A 12,644-nucleotide genomic window follows, 5' to 3' on the forward strand; every position below is an offset into this window, starting at 1 on the left:
TACTAGAAGTATTTGCACTAGCATTATCAAAAGACATTGAAAAAACTTTGGTAGTTAGACCATATTCTTCTAAAAATAACAAATATAAGTTGCGAAATATTTTGTGTCGTGTGTGATTCGTTGAAACATCTATATGCAAGCAACCTTTTTTGAATGTTCCAATTATTATCAATCCAATGACATGCAATACCCATATATGAACAACTTTGCCAATGATCACTCCAAATATCGGAACACAAAGAAACTTTATTATTCAAACTATAAAATTCCTTAATTAATTTTTTTTTTGATCAACGACTAACTTTTTCATTGTGTGTTTAAGACTATTTCTTGAAATACGTCTAATAGAAGGATTTGCACTTGTAGAAAGCCAATTTTCAAAAGATAATTTATCGCTAAAACTAAAAGAAAGTTGTTCAACCACACAAAATTTAGCCTTTTCTTCTCTAAATCTAGCTTCGTTATATTTAAATAGTTGAGATTCATTACCCGATTGTGAAGAGAATGCCGGAATTTGAGTTTGACCACGATCAATACCAATTTCCACCGGATGATTTTTCTCGATATGCCGCGTCAAAGTTCCATAACCACCTCCTTGTTTAAATTTGTAACATTTTGAACAATATTTGCATTTGGCTTGCAAATCACCGGAGGGAAGCGTCACCTTGTCGAAGTGTTTGGTAAAGATATCGGATGTCGGACGAGGCACCGCTCGAGTTTGTCTTTGAGAGGCCGCCGGATCGTTCATACTTTCTTGACTTGCATGATGACGTGGTGGTGGTGGTGGTTGTTCAACTTGTTGTCTTTGTTGCGCCTCTTGTCGAATTTCTTGAATTTCATCATCGGAATATTCAAGATCAAATCCATCGACATTGAATTGAGGATACTCGACCTCGGGTGGTATGATGCTCTTTTCCTTTCCTTTTCCTTTGTTATCCCTACGACTTGATCCCGCTCCGGACATTTGTAATTGTATAAATATGAAAATAAATCAACAATTGACAATAAACCAATAATCGAAACTTGATATTTTTGATAATTCAAGAAATTAAAAGGAATTGAGAATAGAGAAAATGAAGAGAGAATTGTGTAAACAAAATGAAAGGAGGTTGGGGGTATTTATAGATAAAAAGTAGGTTTTTTTTTTTTTTTTTAAAAAAAAGCCGGTTGACCCGACGGGTCGAGCGGGTCGACAACGGCCACAAGTCGTGGCCGTTGAATGATCCAACGGCCACTTGCTAGTGGCCGTTGGATCTGGGCGCCCTGATGGGCGCCACGTGTCGGACCCGTGCAACCCGGCTGTTTGACCCGTCGGGTCGTCGGTTTTCCCTTAGGAAAACCGGGACCGGAGTCGGGCACGTTGACCCGGTTAACCGGCCCGTTGACCACGGGCCGGTTCCGAGCCCAACCCGGCCCTTGGCCAGGTCTACTTTATGTTTCAAATAAAATTATTTTAAAAATTTATAGAAATAGTTTGGGACGAGGTCAAGTTTGCAAAATTGAAAATCATTATAAAATTTTAAGCCCGTTAATAATGAGATTTACAAATGATTCTTAATTTTAAATTTTAAAAAAAATTATAAATCTGTATACGATGAAAAGAGAAAAAAAAAATCAATCCAAAATTTAATTTATCAAACTAAACATATTATTATTATTTTCATAATCACTTCATATCCTATCAAATTATATTAACAATCACATATTAAATTATCCTTGCACAATCTCATTAATCAAAGTAAACGCAACATAAGGATGCGTTTACTTATGTTGATAGGATTGTGAAGATATAATTTATTAAGTGATTATTAAACTGATTAGATATGATATAGAGTGTTATAGATAAATAATAATTTATTTACTGTGATTGATTACGATTGTGATTAGAATTGTGATTAAACAAAAAAATCACAATTTTGCCTTTTAAATATAATAAAAAATATTAGAAATAAGGGTATATTGGGAGTTTTCTAATTTTTTTTTTTCATTTATACAAGCCATAGATTATTTATTCTTAATAAAATTGAGAATTAAAAATCATGCTCAAATCTAATTATTAACGGGCCTTGAGTTTAGGAATTTTTGTAAATTTTTCAGTAAACATGAGATGAATTATTATTAATAGTCTTATCACATGATAATCACCACAAGTAAACACAACCTATATATATATAGAGATAAAATGATAAGGGAATAAAGCCAAAATAATTCGATAAGTTTGTTTGTTTAGTGATTTGATCACATAAGTATTAAATTTTTGTCCTCTAATTTAAATTATACTTTGATTTTTAGTATTTTTTTCATGAAACATTAAGTGACATCGAAAAATGTTGACATGACAGATGCAAATGTTTACGTGACATTTAAAATAATTTAAGTTAATTTTTTTTTTTGGGAAACAAAAATATCTCCACAAAAAAAATTGAAAATAAAAAAGTGAAAAATAATTTTTATTATTTTAAAGAAAAAGAAAAAAATTCGAAAAGAGCCTGAAACTTTTGCATTAGGGCAAAGAAAATTGATTTGCTTCTTTATAGTTGAGCTATCTATCCTCCACACACAGCCTGCCTTGTCTTTTGCCGAGGTTGAATCACAGCACACGAGACAAAACCCTACGAAGTTGGTTTCTTTCTGCATTTTCCGCGTAATAATTTTTCGAGGGAAGAAGAATATCCTCGGCGGGTGGGTCTGATGGCCAGCAGAAAACTCCTTAGAGATTTCTTGATCAACAAGCATATACTTCTTCGACCTCAATTAATAGCACCTAAGCAGGTACGCGATTCTTGGTCTCACCTACTCCTCTCTCCATATGTATGTGTGCGTGAAATATGGCATCTTGATCTGGTGATAGCTTGTGGGTTGTTTCTGTGTAGGCCTTGAGTAGATGGGAAAGGCCGCAGTTCATTTTGTCTAATGGGAATATGCTTAGACGTGAGTTCAGCGTGTTCAATGAGTTCTCTAAGAAGATTAAAGGTGAAGTTGAAAGGTAATATGTTTTTTAAAAATACTGGGTATCTTATCTTCTCTTTCTTCTTGATTTTAATGAATACTTGCCATTCTCTTTGATACTTCAAATTTTTTGTTGCATATTGGATTCTTTTCCATTCGTGTTTTATGCTGGAATAGATTGGAATGCGAAATATAAGTTCGATTTTTTGTAAACACTAGTCATCATTTCTTTGAGGGCCGTACTTTATTTCAGCCCTACTAATTCTTTGAAGCCTTTTTTTTGTGTGAATAAACTGTGAGCAAAGGGGAGTAGGCAATGAGTTTTTATTCTTGTTTTTGCTTTTGCTTTTGTTGGCATATATATTTTTGTGTGTACACGTGGCCACATAGTTTCGAGCTTATCAGAACTGAAGTTAGTTGTGATATTGATGCTCTCTTGCAGTTATTTTTCCATTTGGGCTCGAGCCTCCTTTGCTTAAATGTGGCCATTGACATCAATACCATGCTCATTTTATTTTTCCTTTTCTTTTTTCTTTCCAATTGAGGTGTGAGACTTGTTTGCTGGGTGTAGGAACCAGGAATTTCAACAGTCCATTAAAGAATTTAAGGAGAAGGCACAAGAACTAAAGGGAGTGAAAGAGGATCTAAAAGCTAGGTAATATAATTACAATTTTTGTTGTTTCGCGAGTACTTGTATCGTGGAGGCTGAGACATACTGTTGTATGTCAAGGCTGGCAGACATTTCCAATGGGAGCTCTGAGCTGGTGAAATGGCGAAATGCAGAACGAAGCAGACTACTGAGAAGCTCTACAAGAATGTTGATGGTGTTTGGACAGAGGCTGAAGCTAAGGCAAAAAAGGTATAAATTTCTGTTATTGGTTTTGTAATTTCTGAAGCTAAGGCAAAAAAGCTTGCAAAGTCGAGTGACGGGGTGATGGCTGATTTGACGGAATTTAATTTAAGCTTGAACAACTGACCGATTAGATGAAATAATGGACTGTCTTTATCTATTAATTTACATATTTTACTGACTTTTGGGTTACTTTGTTTTCATAAAGGTTTATGCTGACATGGAAGAAAAGATTACTGCTGCTAAAATTGAGGTGTGTGAAGTTTTTGTTCAATATAGAATATATGTCCATGCCATTTTGTGTATATTATTCAGTGATAGAAAACTTGATAATCACGAACTGTCTAAATCTTTGTTCAGGTTAAAGAAAGTCTTGGTGCTGGTAAGCAAGAGCCAACAGGATCGGATGGAACTCCATCAAGTGACTGCCCAAATGGCAATGTTGGAGACAAGTCTGCCTTTGGAGAAGAAAAGCAACAGGGGCAGCAACAGCAACCTGAATCTGATGATCAGCAACAGCAACAGCAACAGCAACAGCAACAGCAACAGCAACAGCAACCTGAATCTGACGATAATTTCAAAACTCTATTTGGCAAGGTGAAAGATGGGTTTTATTCCATTTCTCCTAAGGTGTCTTTAGCTTTCAACAAAGTGAAGGAAGCGAAGCCCATTGACTTGGTGAAGAAGAGCTATGAGATTGTGAAAGATGAGTTGAAAGGAAACCCGAATAGGAGAAAGCGCCTCGAATATGATGTGTCATCTGCTCCATCATCATCAAAATTTGAAAGAAGTACTCGAACTGATATTGTTGTGTTACCTTCAAAGCAATCCCCATGGAGTAAGAAATGGGAGGCATTCAAGAATAAGGTGATATGACATGAGAACCATATATGCTTTTTTGTATTCTGGATTATTTATGTTTTGTGTTCCCTTTTTGACATATTATTGTTCACTGATGTCTCAGATGCGAGGCCATCCTATGTTCAAGCGTGTTAGTGGGATAAGTGAACCTGTACTTGAAAAGAGCCAGGAGGTAATTTGAAACGTGAAATATGATATTTTAGTTTTCTCTGTTGTGACCTCTGCTTACACTTTTATCCACCTTCTAACATCTGCAGTTTCTTTAGTCAGGTGTCTGCCCCTCAAGCATCGAAATAGGAGTTTATATATAAATCCTACTTTTTGTGACAATTACAGTAATATATCTTTAAATGAAGAAATTAGCACATATGACCGTAGAAAAGCCTGTTGTTTTATCCATTGGCTTTTGTGATTAAAATAATATATTGCTGGAGAGAAGCTGATATGTCCATTGGTTTAGCACTGTGAAATGGAATTGCAGCTTGTAATGTTTGTCCTAGATGCTACTGTTAAACGGACATTTATATTGAGTGAAATCGGTCGCATTAAGTTGTCAAATTGTTGATTATTAAGGTTATTTAATAGCTATCACAGTAGTTGGATTTTCATGTGCCAATTGATATTTTTTCCCCACTTTCTTGTTATTCACAACCATCCCCAGATCCATACCATGTATCACGAATACATAAACTGTTCATAGATGGCAAGGCAGCGAATATATATATGGTGACGGTTTAAAGTGAGAATGTGAGATGAAATTTTATGCTTAAGTTTCTTGGTTTTTGTTGGACAGAGTTACAGTGAGATAAATCTCAATCTACATCTTTGGTGATTTTCCAGCTTTTTCTGTCTCAGCATCAGTATCTCATCCTTGTTGATAAAATGCAGATTGCAGAAGATATGAGGGAGAGATGGGAGACTAGTGATCATCCAGTTGTTCACAAAATCCAAGAGTATTTACCCACCTTTCCTCCTATTTTTAATTTTCACTTTCGAAGTCATTTGCATGACCAAAAATTGTTTCTTTGTTTGCCAGTATTAGTGAGACTGTTCTGGGAGAAATCAGATGCTGCGATGTCATTTAAAGAGATTCGTCGCAGAGACCCGTAAGATAATTTGTCCTTGTTTTAAGTACTATGAAAAATAACTGTGCTATTCAGAAATAGTATATTTCTCACTTGACCTTGTTGCAGGACTTTTTCTTTACCAGAATTTGTCGCTGAGGTTCAAGAAGTGGTCAAACCAGTTCTTATTGCTTATTTTAAAGTGAGTCTTAAAGATCTTATAAAAAAAAAATGTCTTAAAGTCCATGAGTGCATAGCGTTGAACTTGATATCTAATTCGATGTTTCATGGCTCTGATATTGTCATGAAAATATTGGATTATCTATAATGTTGGCTAGTTTGGATACAAAAGGTGTATCTTTTAAAAGCACATTGTTGAGTTAACTTGATGGATGTTTTTATGTGCTTTGCTACCTATAGGGCGATGCTGATGTTTTGAAAAAGTACTGTACTTCTCACGTCATTGAGCGGTGTGTAGCGGAGCGCAGAGCTTTTGAAAGCCAAGGGATCTTTTTTGAGAACAAGGTTTAGAATACGTCGTACCACGTTTTGTGCTTCTCATTCATAGTTTAGGGATGCTAATCCTGTCCATATTTTCTTGTCTTTGTGTCTTCCTTGCAGATTTTGCATATATCAGAAGTTGAGGTTCGAGAGACTAAAATGATGGGAGACACCCCCATTATAATTGTGGCAGTAAGAACTCACTTGTCTGCTCTCTTGTGAGGAGAATCATGGGAATACATTTCTTAGTATATAAAAAAATCATGGGAATCCATTGATCACCTATTGAATAATGTAAACTTGAACTGATCATGAATGATAATTCATTTCTTTGGTATATCAATTTTTTTTATAAAAATTACAAATTTTAAGGTTCTGTAAGTTTTGTCAAATTTTAGGAAAAGAATGCATTGATCAAGGAATGAAAAAAATTACTAATATTGCTGGAGTAGGAATTAAAGTTTCTGTATGCTTTTGCGATATGATATGATACACAGAGACAAATAATTTAAAAAAAATGTAATTTAATTTTAAACTTGTATTACTTGATGACAGTTCGCTGCTTCTAGGCTTTTATTTATTATTACGTTGCTTGTAATCAATGCTCCTTAGTATTTTTGGCTATTTTGGTGATATAAAATTTTGAAATAGCACGTGTATAAGTAAGAGTTTTCTTTTATCATTCTGAAACGTGACATCAATCACCCAAATGATAAAGTCCTTGAGTGTGCAAATGTAAAATTTTTAGACATTTACAGAGGTGAACATTATTAAGATTTTCAGAAGGAATGATGTGGAAAAGGGTCGTACAAGTGTATATAACATACCCACTTAAGCAATTATTTCCCCTCCCTATTTTGATACTTTAGTTTAGATCAAAATGACCATAAAAGGATATTTGCTGGTCTTTGTTGAATCATCATTCGGATCTTCCATGAAGAACTCATCTGTTGATGAATGATGCATACATATTCTATGTTTTTCATGGGAAAATGCTCAATAGTTGATACTAACAACTCTTTTGGTTTGACATTGTCACAGTTCCAAACACAGCAAGTCTACTGTGTACGCGATGGACTGGGTTCAGTAACAGAAGGTGGTCAGGTAAAGTTGAGACCTTTATTGCATTGAACCTCTAAACATAAATAAAATAAATTAAATGGAGAAGAAGGATTTATAATTGGTCCTGTTTTGTCTAGCTTGTGGGTATTCTGCTCATCTTCTCATCGTTGAAATTACATTATATAAGCCATCAATTCAATTTCATGTGCATATTTATTTGAATGAATTGATATTTCCAAGGGAATATCCCCGATGTTCTTTTGTGACTGCCTCCAGAATCATCTTTGAGGAATATTGATCTGCCAGATATAATATACTGTTATTGCCTTACATATATTGCGCCACATACACACTACCAATTATGATCACTTCCATTCCGATGAAGGACATGAAGGAACACATTATAACATGGACATCCTATGTGCCAGCCACTCATTATTGAATTATCGAATATCATATAACATCTGGTGCATATATTCAAAAACAAGAAGTTTGAATCCTTCCTAGATCAGGAAACTTGTAAGGTTTCTGCTTTAGATAGTCCTCAATATTTGTCTTTGGTGGAATGGTTGCCTAATACTAGTTGAAATGCACACGAACAATCAGTGTGCACTCTACACTTACAATATGATAGTTGGGTAATTTTCCGGGATACCCTTGATGAATTCAAGTCTAGTAATTGTTGGGCGCTGAGTTCCATAGAAACCAGAACATGAAGTTTGTTGATTTTTGTTTTATCGACGTGTATGTTTGTGAAACAGGATACAATTCAGACGGTGTATTATGCATGGGCTATGCAGCAGTTGGATGCTGAACAACTTGGAGATGGCTATGCCGCTCCTTACTCTATCTGGAAGCTTAGAGAAATGCAGCAGCTTGGTGTTAGGGCCCTCATTTAATTCTCATTCATTTGGTTATTAAAATTAACAATAATTAATGTTGGAGTGGATGAGGATTTTGTTGTCTCATCTCATTCGTGCCTCAAATTTTTTAGCCCCTTTTGATTTTGTTAGCAATTTCAAGTGTGTTAAAGGTGAGGTTAATTTAAATGGATTTACTCGAAGTAAGCGAAAAATAATACCTTGAATTTATAATATAATTTTAATTATTTTGAGTTAATAAAGGTTAATATCATATAAGAATAACAAATTTAAGATTTTGGTTATTCGTAACTCAATTTTTGCGCGTTAAAGGTAATACGGTTGATTAAGATTTTGGTTGACTTTTTTTCCCTCAAATTTGACAAATTATGTTACATTTTATTCACGTTTTGCATTCGATCTTATGTTTCATTATGGCTTAAATTAGTATTTTAGAATATCGTCTTCAATCAATGAGCAATTTTGCTTTCTACACTCGTGAAAATATAGATTTTGGTAATGGCGTTGGTTTTTTTAGCTATTTTTTTCTTCTACATTATTATTACCTGTGTCTGACGTGTTTGTATAGTTTTTTAAAATTATTTAATTTGGTTTATATCAAAATAATGATATATCATAATTATACAAATTAACGAGGCACCTTCTTACAATTTATGACAAATATTTAATTTGGTTTATATTAGAATAATGATAATATCATGATTATACAAATTAAGGAAGCACCTATTACAATTTCTGAACTTCGTCTCGTCAACCTACCAAATTTTGGGAAAATTTCATCCTACGGGTTGTATAGACACTATTTTAATAGTGTATTTAATGATGGATATTTATCAATATATATGAGGTCCATTAAAAAAATAATAGACCTCACATATATTAATAAATCTTCGTCTTTCGATGTTGTTTGGGCAATGAATATACTAACATAGGTAAAATCCAATTTTACCCAAATTTTGTCTCCATTAGAATAATATTTAATATCGTACTAATGCTTCGACAGATACCATGTGTTTGTACAATTTTTTTTTTTTTGAAATTAAATTTGATTTATATAAGAAGATGGATAATATCACAATCATAAAAAATAAACTAAACTGAAATTTTTTATTTGGTCATACCAACCTACACACCTTTTTTTTTTTTTCTATATCATTCCACCTTCTCAGCAGAATAAAAAGATTATTATTATTATTATTATTATTATTATTATTATATAAGTACATAAGAAATCGAAGTATAAGATGGACTCGACTTGCGCCGTCATGATGTCAAATTAAATTTACATTTATAATATTTTTATTTTAACTAAATTAAACCAAATTTTAATATTAACCAAAAAAATGGGAAAAAAATTATTCTCCTACTAATATATTCGAAAAATCATTGTGTACCTTTCGAAATCGGTTTTCCAAAATAATATCCAAAAAAAAAAAAATCGGTTTTCTAAAAACAAAAAAACTTGCATATATTATTATTATTATTAAAAAAATGATTTGATGCGTAATCCATAGTTGCAGACGTGGCATGTTGTGCATCTGTAGTCCCCTTCCACTACACTGGAGAGTAGAGAAAAGAAAGCAAGCAAAAAAAGGTGGTTGATTTATAATTTATGGCCGCTTCAACTCTCCACCCCCAATTTCCCACCCTCACGCTCCGCCGTCCGCAGCATCCTCCCTTTCCTGGCGGCGCAATTTGGCTCCGGACTCCGTCGCGTCCACCTCCCCTCACTCCTCTTCCTCCGCTACGATTCTTACTTCTAAAGGTGATGATCCCTTTCAGTTTGACGCGCCATTTTGTATCACTGCTCTTTGTTGTCGATAGCATTTGTGATTGATTGTCTCTAGCTTTTGATTTAGGCAGGGCAATGGAGCTTTGATCAAATGCGCCGCTGTGAATTTGGCCCCGGGGACTCCTGTCAGGCCTACCAGCATACTGGTGGTAGGAGCCACGGGAACGTTGGGCAGGCAGATTGTGAGGCGGGCGTTGGATGAAGGATATGATGTTCGGTGCCTCGTCAGGCCTCGCCCTGCTCCTGCTGATTTCCTCCGTGACTGGGGCGCCACTGTTGTCAGATGTAAACTCACTGCTTAATAATTTGAGCTTTGATGTTAGTACAGTAATCATTATGCTGCACTTAACGCGTTTATTGTGTGCAAGTCACGACCGTGCTAAACTTGGCCTAGGCAGTTCATGTGTTTTTTAAGCGGCTTTTTGGAATGTTGGAGCGGCTGGGTTGATCTGCTGATTCGTCTCTTGTTGTTTTTTTTTGCCTTCTGCCTGAATGATGTCTATATATCCCCGATGTTAGAACTGTGATCTCGTGCACATGGTAAATTTCGTTGTTTTTGCCAAAATGGAAGAATTCAAGTTTTATCCTTTTTATGGCTATATATATATAAACCGTCTATATCGAGGTGAGGGATAGGCGCGGTGTTGTCTAGTTTTGATTCAAAGGATCAATTCCTGGCGTGAAAGTTCGCATTTACAAAACGGAAGGCATGAGGTCGGTAAAAGAAATTACAAGAATGAATCCAAAGACAAATTATAAATTGATAAGATGAGGAGGAGCCAGGGGAGGAGATATAATACCCTGTACGGAATCTAAAGCGCGTCATGCCGTGTCTAATGAGAAGACCTCTAGGAAAGCTGAAGTAAGGTTTTTGGATACTAACCATAGAAACCTTCAAGGATTGACTTCCATTGGCTAAGGCTGTTTTGCTATATTGTTGTCATATATGCAATACATGTTGATATTAGCATTCATTACATGGAACAGGATACTGAATCTTTCAGTGTTCCTTTGCTTCCATCGGCAAAGAGCTTTGATTCTTCGTAACATTTATTGTTGCTTGAGGATCCAACTTCTGATGTAAATCTACTTGTGTGTTTAGCTTGTCAAATGACTCATTTTAACTGTGTAATCTGAAATCTATGCATCTATGAAAATTCATTACTGCCATGGTACGATAATGTACTGAATCACGGTTATTCTTCTGCAGGCAGACTTTTATCAAAACTGAGACAATACCAGCGTCATTTGTTGCAATCCAGACAGTTATTGACTGTGCTACAGGACGACCGGAGGATCCCCTAAAATCTGTGAGGATACTTGCCAACAATCTGATTGAATTGCCAGTTACACAGGAGGATCGATGTTAGGAGGGTTATTGAGATTCCTAGCAATAGTTTCCATTTAATATTTTTACATAGAATCTGCCATACTTAGTTCACCATCACCTCACTTTAGGTAGAATTGGAAAGGAAAGAGTTTGCTCTCATTCAATGCGCATAGTCCAGTGGGCATCCAAAAAGTTGGTCTTCTTTTCAATCCCGATAACTGTGATAAGCATCCTGAAGTTCCACTTATGGAGTATCAAACACTGCACTGAGAAATGTATCCGCGATTCAGGCCTGAATCACATCACCATCCGGCTATGTGCTTTTCATGCAGGTGAATGCCGTCTTTTGGTTTAATGTTTTCAGTGTTTTTTAATTTCTTGTCCAATTTCTTTGGTACGCTTGCCTTTCCCACGTCAACTGCGAAACGAATGAAAAATTACGTGCAATCTTTTGGTTTACCCTAGAGTTTGTTACGAACGTTTCTCTTGTGACATGTTTATAGTTTGTGATTCGTCTCTCTCTTTCCATCTTTCTCTTCATCGTTTTGTTCTGCGTTTGTTTCAAATATTTGACAGTCTGAACCATTTTTCGTCGTATCTGTGTGGTGTTTCACTATCTTTCCAGGGTCAGATTGGGCAGTGAACGCTGTGCCCATATTGGAAGAAAAAATCTGTTTGGGGTACCGACGCTCCAACAAGAATAGCGTATATGGACACCCAAGTATACTTTTATGTGCCTTAATCTGGTAATTTTGACGCTATAATTAAAGTCCTCAAACAGTTACCCTATATTTCCAGGGATATGGCTTCGTTTAACATTTATAGCTATACGAAATGATAATGTCAACGGAAAACTCCTTACTTTTGCTGGGGCCTCGTGCTTGGACGAACTGCAAGAGGTAAAGAAAAATGAACAGTGCCCTCAATTTGAGAAATAGTTGTTTGTGGAGATGTGGTGGTGGCTATTGTTCAACACTCATGTTCTTGTGTCTTGGAGAATGTATTATTCCATATCTTTCTCGTCCCAGGCATGCACCGGTTTACCAAACTGTAAAATCAATTTTATTATTTGAAATCATGTGAAATTTTTACAGGAATAACCTTGTGCGAGAGACTCGCCGTTCAAGATGCAAACGTTACCACAGGTCCCGTCGCAATTTTAAGATCCACTCGCCAGTGGACTCGTTTGTTTTGAGTGGACAAACGATGTCGCTGATAGATTGGCATTTGTCTGAGGTATATATACATTGCTTCTTCCAGGTTCGGCATAGCAACGACATATTTTCCATGGAGTTGATGAGAGCAGTTTGAACTGAGACTGCAGCATGCATCTATGTACTTGATCGAATTGGAA

At 35.5% G+C, this 12,644-nt stretch overlaps 1 protein-coding gene and 1 pseudogene across 1 annotated transcript; both read left to right on the top strand.

The window, feature by feature from the left end:
* The first annotated feature begins 2,659 nt into the window (after nucleotides 1-2,659).
* Nucleotides 2,660-8,260, top strand: LOC140890822 (mitochondrial import inner membrane translocase subunit TIM44-2-like). Its single transcript, XM_073298923.1, is given in 15 exon segments — nucleotides 2,660-2,772; nucleotides 2,874-2,986; nucleotides 3,521-3,604; nucleotides 3,733-3,808; nucleotides 4,008-4,052; nucleotides 4,160-4,666; nucleotides 4,764-4,832; nucleotides 5,549-5,613; nucleotides 5,697-5,721; nucleotides 5,723-5,766; nucleotides 5,854-5,926; nucleotides 6,145-6,249; nucleotides 6,346-6,417; nucleotides 7,267-7,329; nucleotides 8,049-8,260. Coding segments are annotated over 15 exon segments (1,560 nt in total). The 5' UTR covers nucleotides 2,660-2,691; the 3' UTR covers nucleotides 8,187-8,260.
* Nucleotides 8,261-9,776: 1,516 nt separating this feature from the next.
* Nucleotides 9,777-12,525, top strand: LOC140888531 (protein HIGH CHLOROPHYLL FLUORESCENCE PHENOTYPE 244, chloroplastic-like; annotated as a pseudogene).
* Nucleotides 12,526-12,644: the final 119 nt, after the last annotated feature.

Source organism: Henckelia pumila, chromosome 3 (assembly GCF_033568475.1).
Source record: "Henckelia pumila isolate YLH828 chromosome 3, ASM3356847v2, whole genome shotgun sequence".
In the NCBI taxonomy this organism is placed as follows: domain Eukaryota; kingdom Viridiplantae; phylum Streptophyta; class Magnoliopsida; order Lamiales; family Gesneriaceae; genus Henckelia; species Henckelia pumila.